Here is a 17,465-nt window from a genome sequence, read left to right as displayed (position 1 = left end):
CTGAAATCAAGAGTTGAACACTTAACCAACTGAGCCAACCAGGTGCCCCTGTTCCACTGTTTTCGAACTTTCAGTGTTAAGAAGTCAAATGTCATTCTGAGTCTGGATCCTTTTAATGAAACTTTTTTTTTTTTTCTCAGAAACTTTTAAGATCTTTATATCCCAATACTCTTGCAATTTTTCAACTGGTATGCTTGGTTAGTCTTTTTTCTTTTTTTATTTTGCTGAGCATTCATTAGACCTTTTAAATCTAGAAAGCCTAGTTGTTCCTACTAGTTAGTGGTCTTTTAAAAAACTCCAAATCTTTTTTATTAACCCCTTTCCTTATACAAAACATTAGACAACTTGGTTGGAAAGTAAAGAGTTTATTTCCTCATGGTGGTTGTCAAATATTTGTGTGCTCACTGTCCTCATGATTTCAAAATAGAATCAGGAAGGATTTCAGTATAACAAAGGAATGGTGTTTCCTATCCCTGAAGAATATAATTTTTTTTTTAATTTTTTCTCCTACACAGCTATGAATTCCAGGTGAAACCCAAAAACCCACTTGGAGAAGGCCCAGCCAGCAACACAGTGGCATTCAGTACTGAATCAGGTAATCATATCACAATCACAGTGGCGTTCAGTACTGAATCGAGTAATCACATCAATCAGATAATTCCCAATAAGGATGTAAAGGGCCACAATGTTTTGCATAAGGAGCTTCTGTGAAACCCAGATAAATAAACACGTGTATAAAGTGTTTCTTGAACTTTGAAAAAGCAATCTGATAAAGGTAGCCTTAAGGAAACACTAACATTTTTTTTCTCATTTATTTTGATGTCAGAGAAAAAAAAAAAAAAAAGGCCTATCAGTTTAAAAGATGAAAAGTGTATCAGTGTCTACTCTAAAAAACCAGTGAATGAATGAATGCTCCTTATGCTCAGAATCAATGCCTAGAATTAAAATATCAGACACACTCGAGTCATAGGACATCCAGAGAGGGCATTCATTTGATGGGTTTTTTTGATAAGGAGCTGTGAAATTTTCTGACCGTGTACACTCACAATTCCTTTAAAAGATACATCTGAACTCACAGCATTATCTGTTTAATTTTTATACCAACGGCACTTCCTGGCATTTTAGTGATTTTACCATCAATATTTTCTGTCTGAATCTAAAAAGAGGAAGCTTTAAAATGGAGTGAGAGTTTGAAGAGCAACAAAGATTTCAAAAGATACAGCCGAGTCCCGGGCAGAGACTGTCTAATGGAAAATAACTCTACAACCAAAACCCACTTTCAAATTCAGTCTTTAGCAAGAGTGTACCACTTTGCAAGTCAGACTTAACTGTCAGCGTTCACCTTCCTCACTATACCACTGACACACCAGTGCTTACTGACCTACTGTAACACCTGACTCTGCTTTTTCTCTTCAGCGGATCCAAGAGTGAGCGAGCCAGTTTCTGGTAAGTACCTGGCTCTGTGTGAACCCAACTACATGCTTCTCTAAACTGATTCAGCTTCCAGGCATAGCAGAATGGTCATGATTTTATTTTAGTCCAAGTATCAGCCAGGTGGCTGATAAACATTCACGGACGCTGAGAATCTATGATGTTTGGGGAACAAGCTGGATACTCTGAAGGTTGTTTTCATTCAGGTGCAGGACAGCTCAAAATTTGTTAGATAAGATAGAACCACCTCATTTCCACTTTTAATAACAAGTCACATTAAAGCATCTGTTTAAATTCTATACTATGCTGCAAACAAAACCAAACCCAAAAACCTAAATTTGCTCATAAGGGGATGGGATCTACATCTAGCCCTGCATGGACTATGTGAAACCTAAACACACTGCCTATCTCACCAGTCACAGGAATTTAATTTTGGGAGTTTCTATGTTTAAACTCCTATATTTTGGCTCCAGCATTCAGCATTGGAGAAAACCAGGGATCAGCAGGTGGTTGACAATGAACTGTGCAAACAGCTTTATTATAAAGCATTGAGGATGGCTCTTTGATCCCCAAGGCGGATGCTACACTCAAACCATGTTTTCCTTATGCAGCAGGAAGAGATGCCATCTGGACTGAAAGACCCTTTAACTCAGATTCTTACTCAGAATGTAAGGGCAAACAGTATGTGAAACGGACGTGGTATAAAAAGTTTGTAGGGGTGCAGCTGTGCAACTCTCTCCGATACAAGATCTACCTGAGTGACTCCCTCACAGGTAAGCAAGGCTACTGGCTCTGTTTCGAGCCTCCAGACAGCGTTCTGTAACTTGGCCTTTTCTAGGGGATGGCCCCAGGCACTAAGGTGTGATGTAAACACAGTTCTTCCTTTTGAGCGAGATGTTCCTGGAGTACCAGGCCTGGGATTTGAGGCATGCCACCAGAACGTAAATAATGAAAATGCAATTTGAAACAAAATCAAGGCAAACCTGAATGTAAAGGCACTTGCCACATGGAAGCTCAATTTTGCTACAGCCACCAAGGACAGAGTCTACTGACAATGAGTGTATGTAACAGTAATCATGGAGGGAATAGGGTATATTTAAGATTTTGAGTTTCTCTAAGACCAGATCAAAACACGGTACCGAAAGGGTGCTAACTCCTTGCTGTAGACTCAGTGGCACTGTTATTTTTCTCCTCTGTATTCATACAGAAAAAAAAATTTTAAACAAGGCTAGCCCCAACATGAACAGGTAGACATGTGATCATTCAACAAATAGCTGCTTTGTCCAGAGGTTTTCTAGGTGCTGAGGACAAAGCAATACATAAAACCTCTTCCTGCTTGGGAGCTGCTTTCTTGCAGCTCCTAACTTAGCAGGGACAGTCAACAAATATGTAAATAAAGATTCCATGTAGTGCTTTGAAGAAAAATTAGAAAGGGTGAGAGAAAATGGCTGAGCAGAAGCTTCTTTAGTTAGAACGGCCTCTCTGAAATGCTAAGATTTGTGCTGAGAACTGTGAGAAGGAACCACCCCTGCAAAAATCTAGGGATGAAGCACTAGAGGTAGAGGGAAGAGAGAGGCAAAGGCATTGGCCAGAACATGCCTACTTAGCAAGGGGAAGGGCGGGCAGGCAGGCACAAAATCATGTGGAGCTTTGTAACCAGGTAAGGATTTGGGGTTTTCCTTTGAATATAATAGGAGACTGCGGGAGAGATTTTTGAAGAGGAGCAATATTCTTTGAACTGCATTTTTAAAAGATGACTGATCTCTGGGAAGGGGGGGGGGGAGAGGCAAGAGTAAAATCAGAGATAGTAACACTTCATGATCCTTTTAATTTCTGGTTCCCTAGGAAAATTTTATAACATAGGCGATCAGAGAGGCCACGGAGAAGATCACTGCCAGTTTGTGGACTCGTTTTTAGATGGTCGCACAGGACAGCAACTCAGCTCTGACCAGTTACCCACCAAAGAAGGTATGTTTCCTGAGCCTCCTTCTCAGCCAAGAGGATTTTACAAATTAACAAAAAGAGAGTTCAAGCTGAGGAAAGCAGTTGCTTTAAAAATAATTCTAGAGTACTACTGCTCTTTTTATCCGACTAGAAAAAGACTTTCACATTAGGATCTTAACAGAAGTCTCTCAACTCTCCTCCCAGTCCTTAAGACTCTGTTCCTTAGAGCTAAAGGAAATTACCCCCAGATATCTATAAAGACATTCTACTTCAAGAAGAGTTTGCAGAAACAGCTATAGAGGAGGAGTGTTTCCCAACCGTAAATCATTCCCGTATTACCTTATAGAGCACACCGGCATTTTTTTCTATACTCTTATTATTTGCCATATAAATATAATTAAAATTGAACGATTCTGGTGAGTAATGAATAACCACTGTACCTTGCTAAAGACGTATTAGCACTAAGCGAGGATTTAAAAGACTGAAAGTTTAATCCTTATCCAGGCAGGGCAGGAGGGAGAGTAAATTAAATGTCCGTATTACTCAGCAATCACTAAGAAGTTTCTAAATTATTTGACTCATTGATTCAGCCACACATTTCGTTCAATGGCATTTAAGTCCTCTTTTACCATGGCTGGTGTTTTTACCGGTGAACCTATTAACAGGAAACTGAAACTGCTCAGGAATCGGATATAAAACACGCTATGAAGTGTGATACCGCCATGACATTTTACACTCGCAGCAACATTTGTAGAGTCCTTGAAGGAAGATTTCACCGAAGTGTAATTTTTAGCAACTTATCGTTCGTTGAACTACCCCCTTCTTTTTACTGAACATGGTCACTGACACTCAAAACATGAAAGCCCTCTGGCTCCTGCCCCTTTTCAGCCCTGTCTCTCAGACACTACCAACCAGCTCATCCCACCTTGTTAAGGCAGAGGTCAGAGGAGTTTCAGGTGCCCCTCAGGTCTGGCCAGCCATTTCCACCTCAGGGAAGACACCAGGCTCTCTGTTGCTATCCCTTTTCTAAAATACGACCATGTCACCTAGAGTAACATTCAGCCCTTCGAGGACACCCTTCAATATGTGAATGGTGAGGGCAAAAATATAGCAGCTATTAAAATGAAATTATTTTCCTCCTTAGGCTATTTCAGAGCAGTTCGTCAGGAACCTGTCCAATTTGGAGAAATAGGTGGTCACACCCAAATCAATTACGTCCAGTGGTATGAGTGTGGGACCACAATTCCTGGAAAATGGTAGATGCTGCAATCATGATCAAAAGTGCCTTCTGTTTTACCGTGGCAAAGAAGTAATTGGAAACACTATAGTATTGGTCACATTCATTTAAAGCTGTTATGTTTACTATGTATTAAAGTTTAATAGCAATAGTAGATGTTTATTAGAAATATTGCTGAGAATATTTATCAGGTTTTACAAAATCATTTTAAGAAAACAAGATATTGACATTAACAGTAACATTTTTAGGGAAGCTGGCTCCCTAATTCATGGTATTTTAAGAGATCATTTGTATATTATTTATCGCACTGTTGTAATGTTTTGAGATACTTTTATAACAAATTTAACATCAAAAACTAATATACTTAAAAAAATACTTTTATTAAAGTGTATGCTTCTTCCTGGTGAGTTAATTCCACAAATCTCAACTTGGTTTAACTTATTAGATCAAATCATCTTCAGCATTTGTATCTGGGGGGGGGGGGGGGGAGGTCCTAATATTCACACTTATTTAAACTTCAAATTTTTAGCACTAGCCAAATGGCTTTCCTGAAGCATTTCAATAGTTAAGCACTCGTGCTGACATACATGTCCTTAAATCTTTGCAAAGTACTGAAAAGATTGTTTGAATTATTCAATTTGATTTCAGCTGCATACCGAATACCTGATCTCTTCAAAACATTTTTGTTCTTTCTTTACCCATGTTACCATGTCTGAATGTACTTTGTCAAACTATCCCTTTAAGCAGCTGTCTTCCTACTATTGTTAATGTAATTCTGATGAAGCTGAACGTAGACTGAATGTGAAGTCTGAGCACAAAAATACCACATGACATCCCTACCATTTTAGAGTCTGTACTTTTTTTTTTTTAATACCTAAGACCCCTAGAAGTGAATGTATCAGAAAATGTAATGAAAATCTCTTACTTTAAAAAAGTCCTTCATTTGGGGAGGGACATGGGAATGCTGCATTTGTTGGCCTCTTTCTTTCTGAAAGGACCTTTCCTCTGCTTACCCTTCAACATGCTTCAATTTTATCAACGCTATGTTTTGTATTTTTCAAGCAAGTATCAACTCTGCAATAAAGAGATGTAGTTTTTTTAAGACTGAGTTCTTCATTTCTGAATGATTCAAGTCTAAAAAGAGACATCATAGATTTTTCAGGATCTACCCAACCCCCCTGGTATCTGTTTTGTTTATATATAATGTTGTTATCTTCCTCTGAAACCTATTTTAAAGAAGTTTCATTGTTTTAAACCAAGGACTATTAAATCCATTTCTTTCAAAGTCAGGACAAAACTCAAATGGCACCGGGTTTCTTGAAATAGAAAATATGTTTTTCCTTATGTAATCTAATTTAGTCATTAACATATACAAGACCATTAATGGGTTCAATTATCTTTATTAACCTATCAATGTTACATTTTGTACATAATACCTAGTTGTCTTCTCAAAGGGATCTATTTATTTTAGTACATCATGTTAATAAAAAGCCAAGTTAAGATGGCTAAACTTCAACCTAGCGTTTTAATATCCTCTGGACAAGGCAAGCTAGAAAGTCAATCACTTTACACACATCAGAGTAGTGTTCCAAAATAACTAGGCAGCTGCTACACTTTTAAGCAAGGGAAGAAAAAAAAACTTTCATTTTGGTCTTTTTGTATTCCAGCAAATTATACTTTCAATTAACAGCAACAATGATATCATAAAAAAATGCTCTGCTTTTTTAAATTTCTCAATTTCAATACAAATTAAAATAGTAGTATTGGAGTCTTTTGGGAGGCTAAGAGCTATCAGCTACATTCATCAGTGTAGCTGAGCCTCTTTATCGATAACCAGGTCCAGGTTTGGTATAGCCCTGACCAAAGGGAGGGCGGGTGCGTGCATAAGGGTTAGGCCCACTAGGAGGTGGAGTCATGGTACTTCCAGGAGGTGGAGTAAAACCTGGTCTTGGTTGATAGGCCCCAGGTTGGCTTGGAGCCATTCCAGGTTGTGAGGCAGGGGGCACAGTGTAATTGGCAGGCTGAGAAGTTTGGGTAGTGTAAGTTTGTGGAGGGTAACTGCTCGCCTGGTACTGCTGTGGTGGTTGAGCAGACAGCTGTTGAGGCTGGCCAGCAAAGGCAGGAGCTGGTGCCTGGGAAGCTGGTTGCTGGCCATATCCCTGGAACTGCTGAGGTTGTTGGGGTCCAGTCTGCTGACTATAGCCTGCTGAAAAGGCAAAATATAAAGTACATATATAGCTTACTTTCCTTTCAGTGAAAAGTTTTCCAGAGAATTAGTCTTACTGCTTTGGACAAAAAAAAAGAGAAATTTAAACGCTTATTCCTAAGTATTTATATAACAAGTAGAGTAGTATATTCCATCATATCATGTTACTTCAAAACCAAGGAGTATCAAAAAAGGGTATTTTTCTACACAATTTTTGAAACCATCTAATCTAAATTGAAACCACTACCTATTTCTTCATTACAAACGTTTCTATACTACATAATCCCTAAGAGCAAATACCTGTTCTAGTATAATTCCTAGTATAGAACAGATGCTCAAATGATCAATGCAGGAATTAACGTAAAGCTAGTCATTAACCTGGAGTGGAGGGAAGGCCTATTTAACAAGTGTACCAAGTAAAAACACATTGAGACAATGAATATTTTTAAACAAAGCAATGGTGCTACAAATACATCTTACTGTACTAATAAGAGGCTTTAAAGTTCACTCTATAAAAAATAAGCCATTTAAGAATAAGCATTACCCATTTTCACAATCCTTAAAATCTTTTAGATTTGGTATCTGACGTTTTGCCTTTATAACTCAGAATTTTGACTTAGGAGTAACAGCATAACACATAAAAAGCATACCATACTGCCCCACAATATCAATAGCTATATTCATTATTTACTAGGATGTAAATTTTTTTAAAATAACAAGTCTGCTTCACTAAAAACTTTTATCTCTACCATGAAACACACCTGCAGCTACTTGCAATGAAACCTCTCCAATGACTGGAATCCTGTCAGCATTAAATACCAGATACATAAGAAAATTATTAAAATATGTACAACCCTGCATTTAAAAAAAAAAAGGATTGAATGAATTGGAGTATATTCTGAACTCACCTTGAACCTGGGTTCAAAATTTACTCATGAAAGAAACCTTTTTGACATAGTCCATGAGTAAAACTGGAAAAGGTCAGAGGGAAACTGCCAAACCAACAGTGTCAAAAATGGTCCAATGTTACCACCACCATTTACAGTCTCCGAGCAGTGTTTAGTTGACTATTTCCACATCTCCCAATCAAATTCAAGTTAATAGGACTAGTGGGATCAGAAATACAAAAATGATGATTTGAAAACTAAACTTTACTCGAATGAAGACCCTGACTAATAAAATCATTAAGAACAAGCTTAACTTTTAGTAGGTAAATCAAGTATCCAAGGCATTTTACTTATGGTAGCATCCAAATACTGAAGTCAGTTCATGATAAAAATCTTGAATGTCATATAGCTTCTATCCCCTACATAAAATTTGCTTAATTTTTTTTACTGTAAGTTTTTGGAGAAACAGAAGGACTCAGCATTCATACTGAAACAATGTGTACATACAAGGTAAGACTATGAGCAAAAAAATGCTGCCTTTTCATCCTGGCAACTGAAATTTTAACTGGCTTTTTAACTGAGTCTGGGAACAACCAGATCTTTACTTATTTCTCAACAGAGGGAGTAATAACTGCTATGGGCCTAAAATGCCACTTCATTTAGCAACCCGTTAGTCTTTGATCATAATGTGGCAATGCTTCTATTATGTGTCTCGTTTCTCTCCTAGCCCCACCCTCTCCCTTGAAAAACAACTTTGGTGAAGAACAACAAAATCTCAAGAAATGGAAATTACGTGATTTTTAAGGAAATTAATGAGTAGTGTAGGACAAGGGATCATATGATCCACGAAGCCTAAAATAATTTTATCTAGCCTTTTGTGGCAGCTAAGCCTGCTACCATTGGCCCTGGTGGGAGAACAAAGAATGACAGAAGCGATTAGCAGCAAAGTCAAGTGTACACTGGCTCTGACAGGGCTCCCCCACCAGAGGAGCTGCGTGTCCATGTGTCAAAACCTCTTTGAGCCCTAACTGCTTCATTTATAATGTAAGTGGGTAACACAAGGACAAATCATTTCCAACCTTGTCTGCACTTTAGAATGACCTGCAATGCTTTTAAAAGTATCCAAGCCTGAGTCCCACTCCTAACCAAGTGAAACAAAATATCTGGGAGTAGGGCTTAGGCACCTTAACTTTCAAAAAAAAGCTCTCCAGGTGATTCTGAAGCACAGAGGAGTAAATCCCCTGGATTACAATGATGACTATGTCTTTTTAGCTCTGGTATCTAGTATTTCTACAAATTATATAATTTCTAACACTCTGACTTTAAAGAACTTCAAACCTAAAATAACCCTAATATTATCATAATCCAGGCTTAAACTCATCCTACCTGCTTTCCATAATTAAAAACTACCAACTACACGTTCAATCACACTATAGCAAATACAATCCAAATAGAACTCACTATATGCATTAAAGTATGTCAAAATTCCAATTAAAGATAGAATTTTAAGGTCTAGTTCAGGAGTCATGACATACTTCTGTGAACAGCTTCTGCGTAAATATCCTAGGTTTTGTGGGCCACACTGTCTCTGTTGCAACTACTCAGCTCTGCCATTACAGAGCAACAGCACAGCAATGAATGGGTGTAGATGTATTCCAATAACACTTAATTCACAAAAACAGGTGACATGCCATATTTGGCGCATGGTAACAGCCTGCTAATTCCTGCTCTAGTTGAACTATATATATAAACTCCGTAAAATAGAATTCTGGCAAGATTCAACTTAGATAAGCTATTTTTAATTATATGACCTTTTGATACTTAAATCTTTGGATGCAAAACAAGAGTTAAGCATAAACTTTTTGACATAACAAATGTAAAATTACCTGATTTACAATCATCACGGTCAAAGCTACACTAGAGAGATTTCATATTTAAATATGGGTAATCTTCAGTGGACAGAAGGTAAAAGAAAATACCCAGGATGCCTATTTAAAACAACCATATCCAACGTTCTTAAGCTGCCTGGATTACATTTGACACAAGTCGATTTTTTTGGCCTATTTTCAGTATTCCTACATACTCAGGGATATTTAAAAACCTAAGCAGCTTATTTTGGTTCCTATTTAACCAAGACTCTTTTCATGTATAAGGAAAATGTTAATATTTTTACAGTACACTGGAATTATGTGTGACATAGAATGGGAGGAAATAAGTCTTGCATTTTTGCAGTTCTAAGTCACCTAAGAGAAAAGCAGGTCCTATCAGTACGAAATAGCTTGTGTTAAAAATGCTTTCATACAAGTTATACAAAATTATCTATTATGACTCTTGACTGAAATGTTGATTTACAATAAAATGTTTATGCAAAATATTTAAAAATAAATGTTATCTCCTCCAACAAATCAATACTTAATACCTCCTATAGCAATGTAAGTATTATAAACCAAACCTTAACAGAGGAAAGGATTAAAGTTTAATGGGTACAGAAATAGCTCAAAATCCGTGAGTCATCTCCCTCTGCACACATGCTCACCTGAATACTGAATACCATACTGCTGTGGCGGCTGAGGCGGCGCCTGGGGCTGCTGAGCACCATAGCCGGCCTGTTGCGGGTACTGCTGGTACATCTGGCCTAAAAAACAAGTCAAGGAAAAGAGGCAGGTTTAATTTGGCAGAGAGAAATATTTTTAAGGCACATCTCATTCTCTCCCCATCCAAACACGTAAGTACACTTGGTAACAAGACACAAGAATGGGTCTGTTCCCCCTTTAAATGCTACTAAGTACAAGAATATCTACAGAGCAAACATAGCTGCTCTGCTGTGAATTGACTGCAGAGAACTCTCAGCAGCAGCAAATAACACTTTTCTGGTCACTTCATAAATTCCAGAAAAACAAATGCTTTCAAACCCAACTGCCAACAGATATGTACTGCTAATGTTCAGTAAAAATCAACCAAGTCAAAAATCACGAAGTAAAAATCTGAGAAAAGGAACAAATATAACTGATAGCTTCTAAATCTCTCCCAAAACACCATATTTATTCTAAAGGCTTGAACCTTTGTTACCTTGGAAGATACCACCTTAATCCCAGATTGTATTTCCTAACTAAATTTCAGGACAGAAGTGACCAGAAATATAATCAAAAGGAAAAAATATGTACAGCATTATGATAATAGATTCTGAGAAATTAGAATGATTAACTCTACAATACAAAAATGAGCAAAGAACAGAATAAATACATAGGAGGGAAAAAGTAAACCCTTACTAGCAATCCCTATACAGATACAGAAAAATGAAGCAATTTACCTCAAGTCAATACAGCTAGTATGAACCATTACTGGGATGCAAACAAAACTCTACAACTTTAGTTTAAAAGAAGTTCTGTACACATTATTTCATTTAAGATAAATATAAGCTTAGGTATCATCAAAAAGGCTGAGATTAAGGCTCCACATAATAGGCTGTTGCCAACAATGATTCTAAAGTGTAACTGTTTTTTTCTTAACTTTTTAAAAACTTTTTTTTTAAGATTTTATTTATTTATTCATGAGACACACAGAAAGAGGCAGAGACAGAGAAAGAGTGGAGAAGCAGGCTCCTTGCAGAAAGCCCGATGCTGAACGCGATCTCTGGACCTGGGATCATGCCTTGAGCTCAACCACTAAGCCACCCAGGCGTCCCTCTATTCAAATTCTAATCAGCAACTGATCTAACTGGTGATATCAGGGACTCATTATACATCATATGTGAAAAAGTATTCATTAAAAGCCTATAATTCATCCTATAAATAACTGGTATCTTAACCTAGACTGTGCTATCCAACATGATAGGCACTAGCCACATACAACTACTAAGCACCAGAAATATAGCTGAACTATAACATATTAGGTTGTTGAAGTGTTTCAAATTGGTGTCACACCCCAGATTTCTAATGTGCAGTACAAAAAATAGAATGCAAACATTAATAACGATAACTACATGTTGATATGCCAGATACAGGATTAAGCAAAATGTCTAACATTAGTTTTACTGTAAAAACTTTCTTAAATGTGATGAATTAAAAAATTACTTATGTCTTCCACTGTATTTCTTCTGGAGAGAATTGATCTAGAGATTCACCTCCAAAATGCTACTGACTGAGGTCACATATTAATAACTATGCCATTTTTCTAGTGTAAACTTAAAGAGTTTCAGCAAGGCACACAATCAAAGCCATCCTAAAGAATTCAACAAGTATCAGACAGTATTAACTGGATGCCTCTGGAAAAAGGAACCTGGTTGCTAGGGGTCAGAGGTAGGAGAGACAATATTTGATTTTTCACTATTTATCCTTTTATATTTTCAAATTTTTACCTACTTGAAAATAATTTTTCAATTAAAATAAACCCAATAGAATAATGTGAGACACTAAGAAAGCATTAAATCCCATTCCTTTAGAAGTGAACAGCAAACATTATTTGGTACAATTGTCCTTCCAACTGCCATTCTACAACAGTATACACTGCTTAAGATGGAATTTTTTTCTAAAAAAAACACCAATGTCAGTTCACCTGAAGAACATATTAAGAATAAAATTCTTAGGAAAAATATTTACAATTCCAAGGCCCATTTTATGGAATTTAAGTAGCCACTAAACTCCCATCCCATCAAAACTCTGCTTTTACTCCTTGTTTCAGCCCACATCTGCTTCAGTTCTAGTTTGCTCCAGTTAGGGCAACTGTATCTTGGTACAAAGTAAAGACTATAGCTAAAGTTGGCTGAGAAGAGGCTGAAGCAGTAAGAAATTCTTCCCAAACTACCCACTCATCAGACAACTATCACATGCTAGACCCTATGTTGTCTAGCATTCATTCAACAAGAAGACTAAATATAGAGCCACAAGATGACTACGATTCTATTATATAAATGCTGCATTCATTTTAGGCTGTGAATTTTTTTTTTTTTTTAATATGATTGATAAAACTCAGTCACTTGCTTCTGGTGCTGAAAATACAGCATACCACCTACTTGACCCCTTTATACAAATAGTTAGAGCACCACCTGGTGTTTGTTTTAAAGTGGAAGGTGTTCAGTTTGTAAACTTCAGGTGTCTGCTCTCCTGAGCTTGCTGTGGCCTCTCAATCCCCTTCAACCATGGAAATAACGCCTTTATCTGTTTAAATACAGAGCCTTCAAGTTATATTTCTAGAGATATTCTTTTAATACCAATAGTTTTGTCCAATTTTCGTAATTTAAATGAGAGAATAGTAAAACCCAGAGAGATTAAATTGCTCATCCAAGGACACCTCACCTAGAGAAGACAAGTCTGATTTAAAATACACTTTTTTCCACAAAAGACATATTGCTAACTGCACAAAAATTTAAAGGGCTATTTATCTTTCAAAAAACTACACTTAAGTTATGCTTTACCTCTATTTTAAAAATCTTTCCAATTACAAAAATAATATACAGATGCAAGAAGAGGAGGGAAAAGGAAATAAAACAGCACCTAAGTATTATGCAAAATGAAGAGCCACCTCAGGGAGTCACCACTGACCCTCTGGTTACCACTGACTGGTAACTGGTATGAATCCTTCCTGACCTTTTGTCATGTATTTACATTCACATAAGCACTTTTTCAGGTTTGGTTTTGTTTTTTTACAATAATCAGAAGCATATATGACTTCTAACCCAAAAGCATACCATATCAGTAAATCAGAAATTTCTACAACTGTATTCATAAAACGAATGCTTATGTAAGCTCTTTACCATGCATCACCAACAATGCTGCAATAAACATCTCTGCACATTTACCTCCCCAAATAAGTGCTCTTATTTCTATTTTACCTTCACTCTGACCTGCTTGTGTCTGAGCTCCTGTATATGGTGGCTGCTGTGGCTGAACTCCTGGTGGATGAGCTGCAGAGGAGGAGGAAGCAATGCTGTCGGGTGTCCCTGAACGGTCTTCTGCAGGAGCACTGGGTGGCCCTAAATGATCATGAAAAATCAGTTTAGTTCCCAATATAGGGAAGTTCCCTTCCCCAGCAAGCTCAATTAATAAGTTTGGTTAAAAGATACTCAAACCAAAAGTACTATAGAACAAGCAATAACCACAAATGCAACCTTTTACAGTGAATGTATATACTTCATTTCTTCCTTTGCTCCACACTTCCTAAGAATCCATAGCTATGACTAGAAATCCTTCCCTATACAGTGTAGAGTGTTATATTCCTCTCCCTGCAAAAATCAAAACCCATCTCTGCAATACCACTATCCTCCACTTCGTGTTACCTAATCATTTTGTAGGTCAAGCAAAAGTATTCCATTCTACAATGGGCCTCCATTGCCCATAAATCAAGTTCAACCCTCTGGTTTGGTAGTCAAGGATCCAAACACTACTTCTCACAATTCCTCCTCTTGCATGCCCCCTGTTAGCTGAAACTAACCTTCCATTTCATTTATCACCGTTCCCTCCTGTCCCATTTTCATGTATTAAATATAATGTTCTTTACATCCAGTTATTACTCCACACTTCCAGTAAACCTTCTTCACTCATACTTTTTCTGAAGTATACTTTTATTATGACCCTTACCAACTTCAACTTCTCATTTCTGAACAGCTCTCATCTTCCTCTTAGATTACACAAGCTATTTGGGCCAGGCTCCTTTCTGATTCTTTTTGTCTGCCTCACAAAGACTACCTCTCAAAGTCTTCCAAAATAATGAACAAAGAAGTAAATGGTGAGAATCTACTACAGTTCTGATCCTGTGACAGTCAATAAAGACACTCTGAGGACAACTGTAGATGTTTATTTACTCTTTTAAGTTCTTTCTGTTGGGCAATATAAGAGGAGTGGTTAAAGGCACGGACTATGGAGCCAAACTGCCTAGTTTCAAATGCCAGTGTTGCCACTTAGTAGCTCTGTTACTCTGGACATACTACCTCGTCTCTTTCTGTGCCTCAGTTTCCTCATCTGTACAAGAGAAATACTAATTTCTACTTCATTAAGGTTACTGTAGGGATCAGGAGCTAACAAGAGCTTACAGCAAATATTTATAAGATTATATCACAAGAGCTTATGTGAGTGATAGCCATTTAGAAAATTCCACATAGGGACTTGCTATTACTTAGCTAAGTTCCCCGATGGCAAACCTCTACCCTCTAGACTGGTGCATCCCAGAACTCAGCACTTCATTAGGCAACTGTGTGGCTGGCCAATAGAGTCCAGGCACTGACAAGAACCTAGGCTAGGATTCAGAGTGGCAATGCAGAGAAATTGATGGCTACCAGAGTAAAACGGGTTAAGTGCTCATGTTACTGATACTTACATATGTGTACGTAAATACATACATTTTCCTACAAAAAACACTATCACTGACCTAAGAAAGTACATTACTTTGATCCTTCTTTCCTCTCTTGTATGTAACCTATTAGTCAATGTTGCCGACCTATCTTTGTAATACTTTATTCCTCCTTCCAATGTCCATATTCACTATTACAGTCAAGCTTTTCCCAACAGCAGACATGAATAACTACAAAGTATCCTGGCATTTTCAATGGGCACAGTTTTTCTTACTTCAAATAATGTGAATTATATTAATCATGTTATTCTGGTATGGCATAGACTATATTCTAATCCAAATTTTAAGCCTGACCTTATATATAACTATTCCTCTATCTGCCATTGCTTAACAAGAAGACATATTCACTCAAATTTCAGTTGCTCTAAGTTCAGATGTATCACTTGTGTGATGTCGTCTTTCACCAAGAACATACATCATATACTAATATTTGTCTTTCGAGAATTTCACACAATTCTCTTTAGTGAATAATCCCATAGAAGTCTCAAAGAAAAAGAAAATAGACTGAATCCTGTATTTCCAGTTACTGATAATGGCAAAGTAAGTGGTCAAGGGGTAACCACTAAAAACCTGGACAAAATAGCAGAAAACAACTATTTGAAATCACTGGAAGTCAACCAAATGTTAAGCAGAAACCAGAAACGTTTACCCCCAATTGAATTACAGTGGCTAAGAATTACAAGCCCTGACCTCTGCAACCCCAACAGCAGAAAGCCATAATGGCTAGCTTCATGGCTAGCCAACTAGCTGGAAATTTGAGGGGAAAAAAAAAAAAATCCCTGGATTAAGAGAGCCACCAAAAGAGGGAGACCTAAAAACCAAGTATAAGCTCTGCCCAAAATCCTCAGCTGGTCATAAAATTAAGAGGTAGACACATAAGAGAGCTCAGGAAAAAAAAGCCGCACCAAGAACTGAAAGGGCTGAGCAGACAGATTAGTTGGTATGCTCCACCGGGACAAAGAATGAGTAGTTTGAATCCATACAAAATAACTCACTGCCAGAGCAACAATAACAAAAAGCCCTCAAAGGAACCTAAAAGAATCCCAAGTCACCACTTTAACCATAATGTCCTGTTTTCAATAAAAAATTACCAGATATGCAAAGAAACAGGAAAACGTGACCCACAATCAAAGAAAAAGGCAGGAAAAAGAAAGTGGACTCCAAATAGGCTCAGATGTTGGATGAAGCAGCAAACATTAAGAGCTACTATAAATATTTTATTTTAAAAAATTGTATTTTTGGGATCCCTGGGTGGCGCAGCGGTTTGGCGCCTGCCTTTGGTCCAGGGCGCGATCCTGGAGACCCGGGATCAAATCCCACATCGGGCTCCCGGTGCATGGAGCCTGCTTCTCCCTCTGCCTGTGTCTCTGCCTCTCTCTCTCTCTCTCTCTCTCTCTCTGTGACTATCATAAATAAATAAAAATTAAAAAATAAATAAAATAAAATAAAAAATTGTATTTTTAAAGAATTAAAAATGCATCAATGAGTTACAGGGAAATACAGTCTTAATGCAAAGGAACCTCAAAAGAAAAAAACTATACAATCAAATGAAAATTCTAGAGCTGTATGTATAATTAAAATCCAAAGAGAAAGAAAGCAGAAAAAATTCTGAAGAAGTTACAGTCAAAAAATAAAAATAAATCCTAGTATAAGTGCTGTTTTAAGATTAAAACCATTTCCATAAGAGCACTTTCTACACAAAAGCAAGTTAACCAGAAACCTACATTTAAATTTAAATTTCTCCAATTTAACATCCAAAGAGAGAAGACATCAAGTGTACTTTAAATCCTACAACAAATCCTTAATAAGATTATAAAACGGTTCAGATTTTAAAAAAAATAAATAAACTTTCTGAATTCTACTTTTGAAAGAATTTACCTAAACTAAACTGGTTATTCTTTAAAGGACAGCAGGTTCTATGATAGGGAGAATGCCTAAGAAAGTTTTCCAGGTGCTGGAAATCATCTAGATCTTGATCTTGCTTGGTGTTTTATATAGATACACACAAAAGTAAAAATTTACTGAACTGACCGCCTAAGATATGTGCACATCACTGTATCTGTTAGCCTTCTATTAAAGAAGGAAAGAAGGAGAAGGAAGGAGAAAGGGAATGAAGGATAAGAGGAAGGAACTAACTTACCTGAAACCTGATCATCTGTTAAGCCAAACGCTGACATGACATTTTTATTGATTTCATCTTGGTTTTTTAAAGGATCAAAAGCTGACATACTTGCTGCCATAACCTGAGTAGATTGTTTTCCAGAAGAATCAGAAGCAGCAGGCTTTTCATCCCTACCATCCACAGTATCTATGAGAGGAATAAACAAAAACTTGTTTCCATTTTATCTATACTCAATGAAGCCTAAAAAATACAAAATAGGGAAAAATATATGTGTACATAGCTTGAAATGTTCAG

The 17,465-nt window shown here is 37.1% G+C and overlaps 2 protein-coding genes across 54 annotated transcripts in view; one reads left to right on the top strand and one right to left on the bottom strand.

The window, feature by feature from the left end:
• Nucleotides 1–5,714, top strand: part of ABI3BP (ABI family member 3 binding protein) — a 223,318-nt gene extending 217,604 nt beyond the window's left edge. For all 50 annotated transcript variants that reach the window (XM_072722113.1, XM_072722100.1, XM_072721947.1 and 47 more), the window contains 5 exons: nt 516–595; nt 1,417–1,446; nt 2,043–2,204; nt 3,277–3,399; nt 4,520–5,714. In XM_072722113.1, the coding sequence (XP_072578214.1) occupies nt 516–595; nt 1,417–1,446; nt 2,043–2,204; nt 3,277–3,399; nt 4,520–4,635 (511 nt within the window). In that variant the 3' untranslated portion in view covers nt 4,636–5,714. The remainder of the gene's footprint in view (nt 1–515; nt 596–1,416; nt 1,447–2,042; nt 2,205–3,276; nt 3,400–4,519) is intronic.
• A 278-nt stretch (nt 5,715–5,992) lies between these two features.
• Nucleotides 5,993–17,465, bottom strand: part of TFG (trafficking from ER to golgi regulator) — a 28,798-nt gene continuing 17,325 nt past the window's right edge. Inside the window, exons 5-8 of one of the 4 annotated variants that reach the window (XM_025989936.2) lie at nt 17,190–17,357; nt 13,536–13,676; nt 10,242–10,340; nt 5,993–6,818 (exon numbers count right to left, since the gene is read on the bottom strand). In XM_025989936.2, the coding sequence (XP_025845721.1) occupies nt 6,436–6,818; nt 10,242–10,340; nt 13,536–13,676; nt 17,190–17,357 (791 nt within the window). In that variant the 3' untranslated portion in view covers nt 5,993–6,435. The remainder of the gene's footprint in view (nt 6,819–10,241; nt 10,341–13,535; nt 13,677–17,189; nt 17,358–17,465) is intronic. The other 3 variants (XM_025989937.2, XM_025989938.2, XM_072722143.1) reach the window with 3 other exon arrangements.

The sequence above is a fragment of the Vulpes vulpes genome, chromosome 1, assembly GCF_048418805.1.
Source record: "Vulpes vulpes isolate BD-2025 chromosome 1, VulVul3, whole genome shotgun sequence".
NCBI classification, from domain to species: Eukaryota; Metazoa; Chordata; class Mammalia; order Carnivora; family Canidae; genus Vulpes; species Vulpes vulpes.
This window is presented reverse-complemented; position numbering and strand designations above follow the sequence as displayed.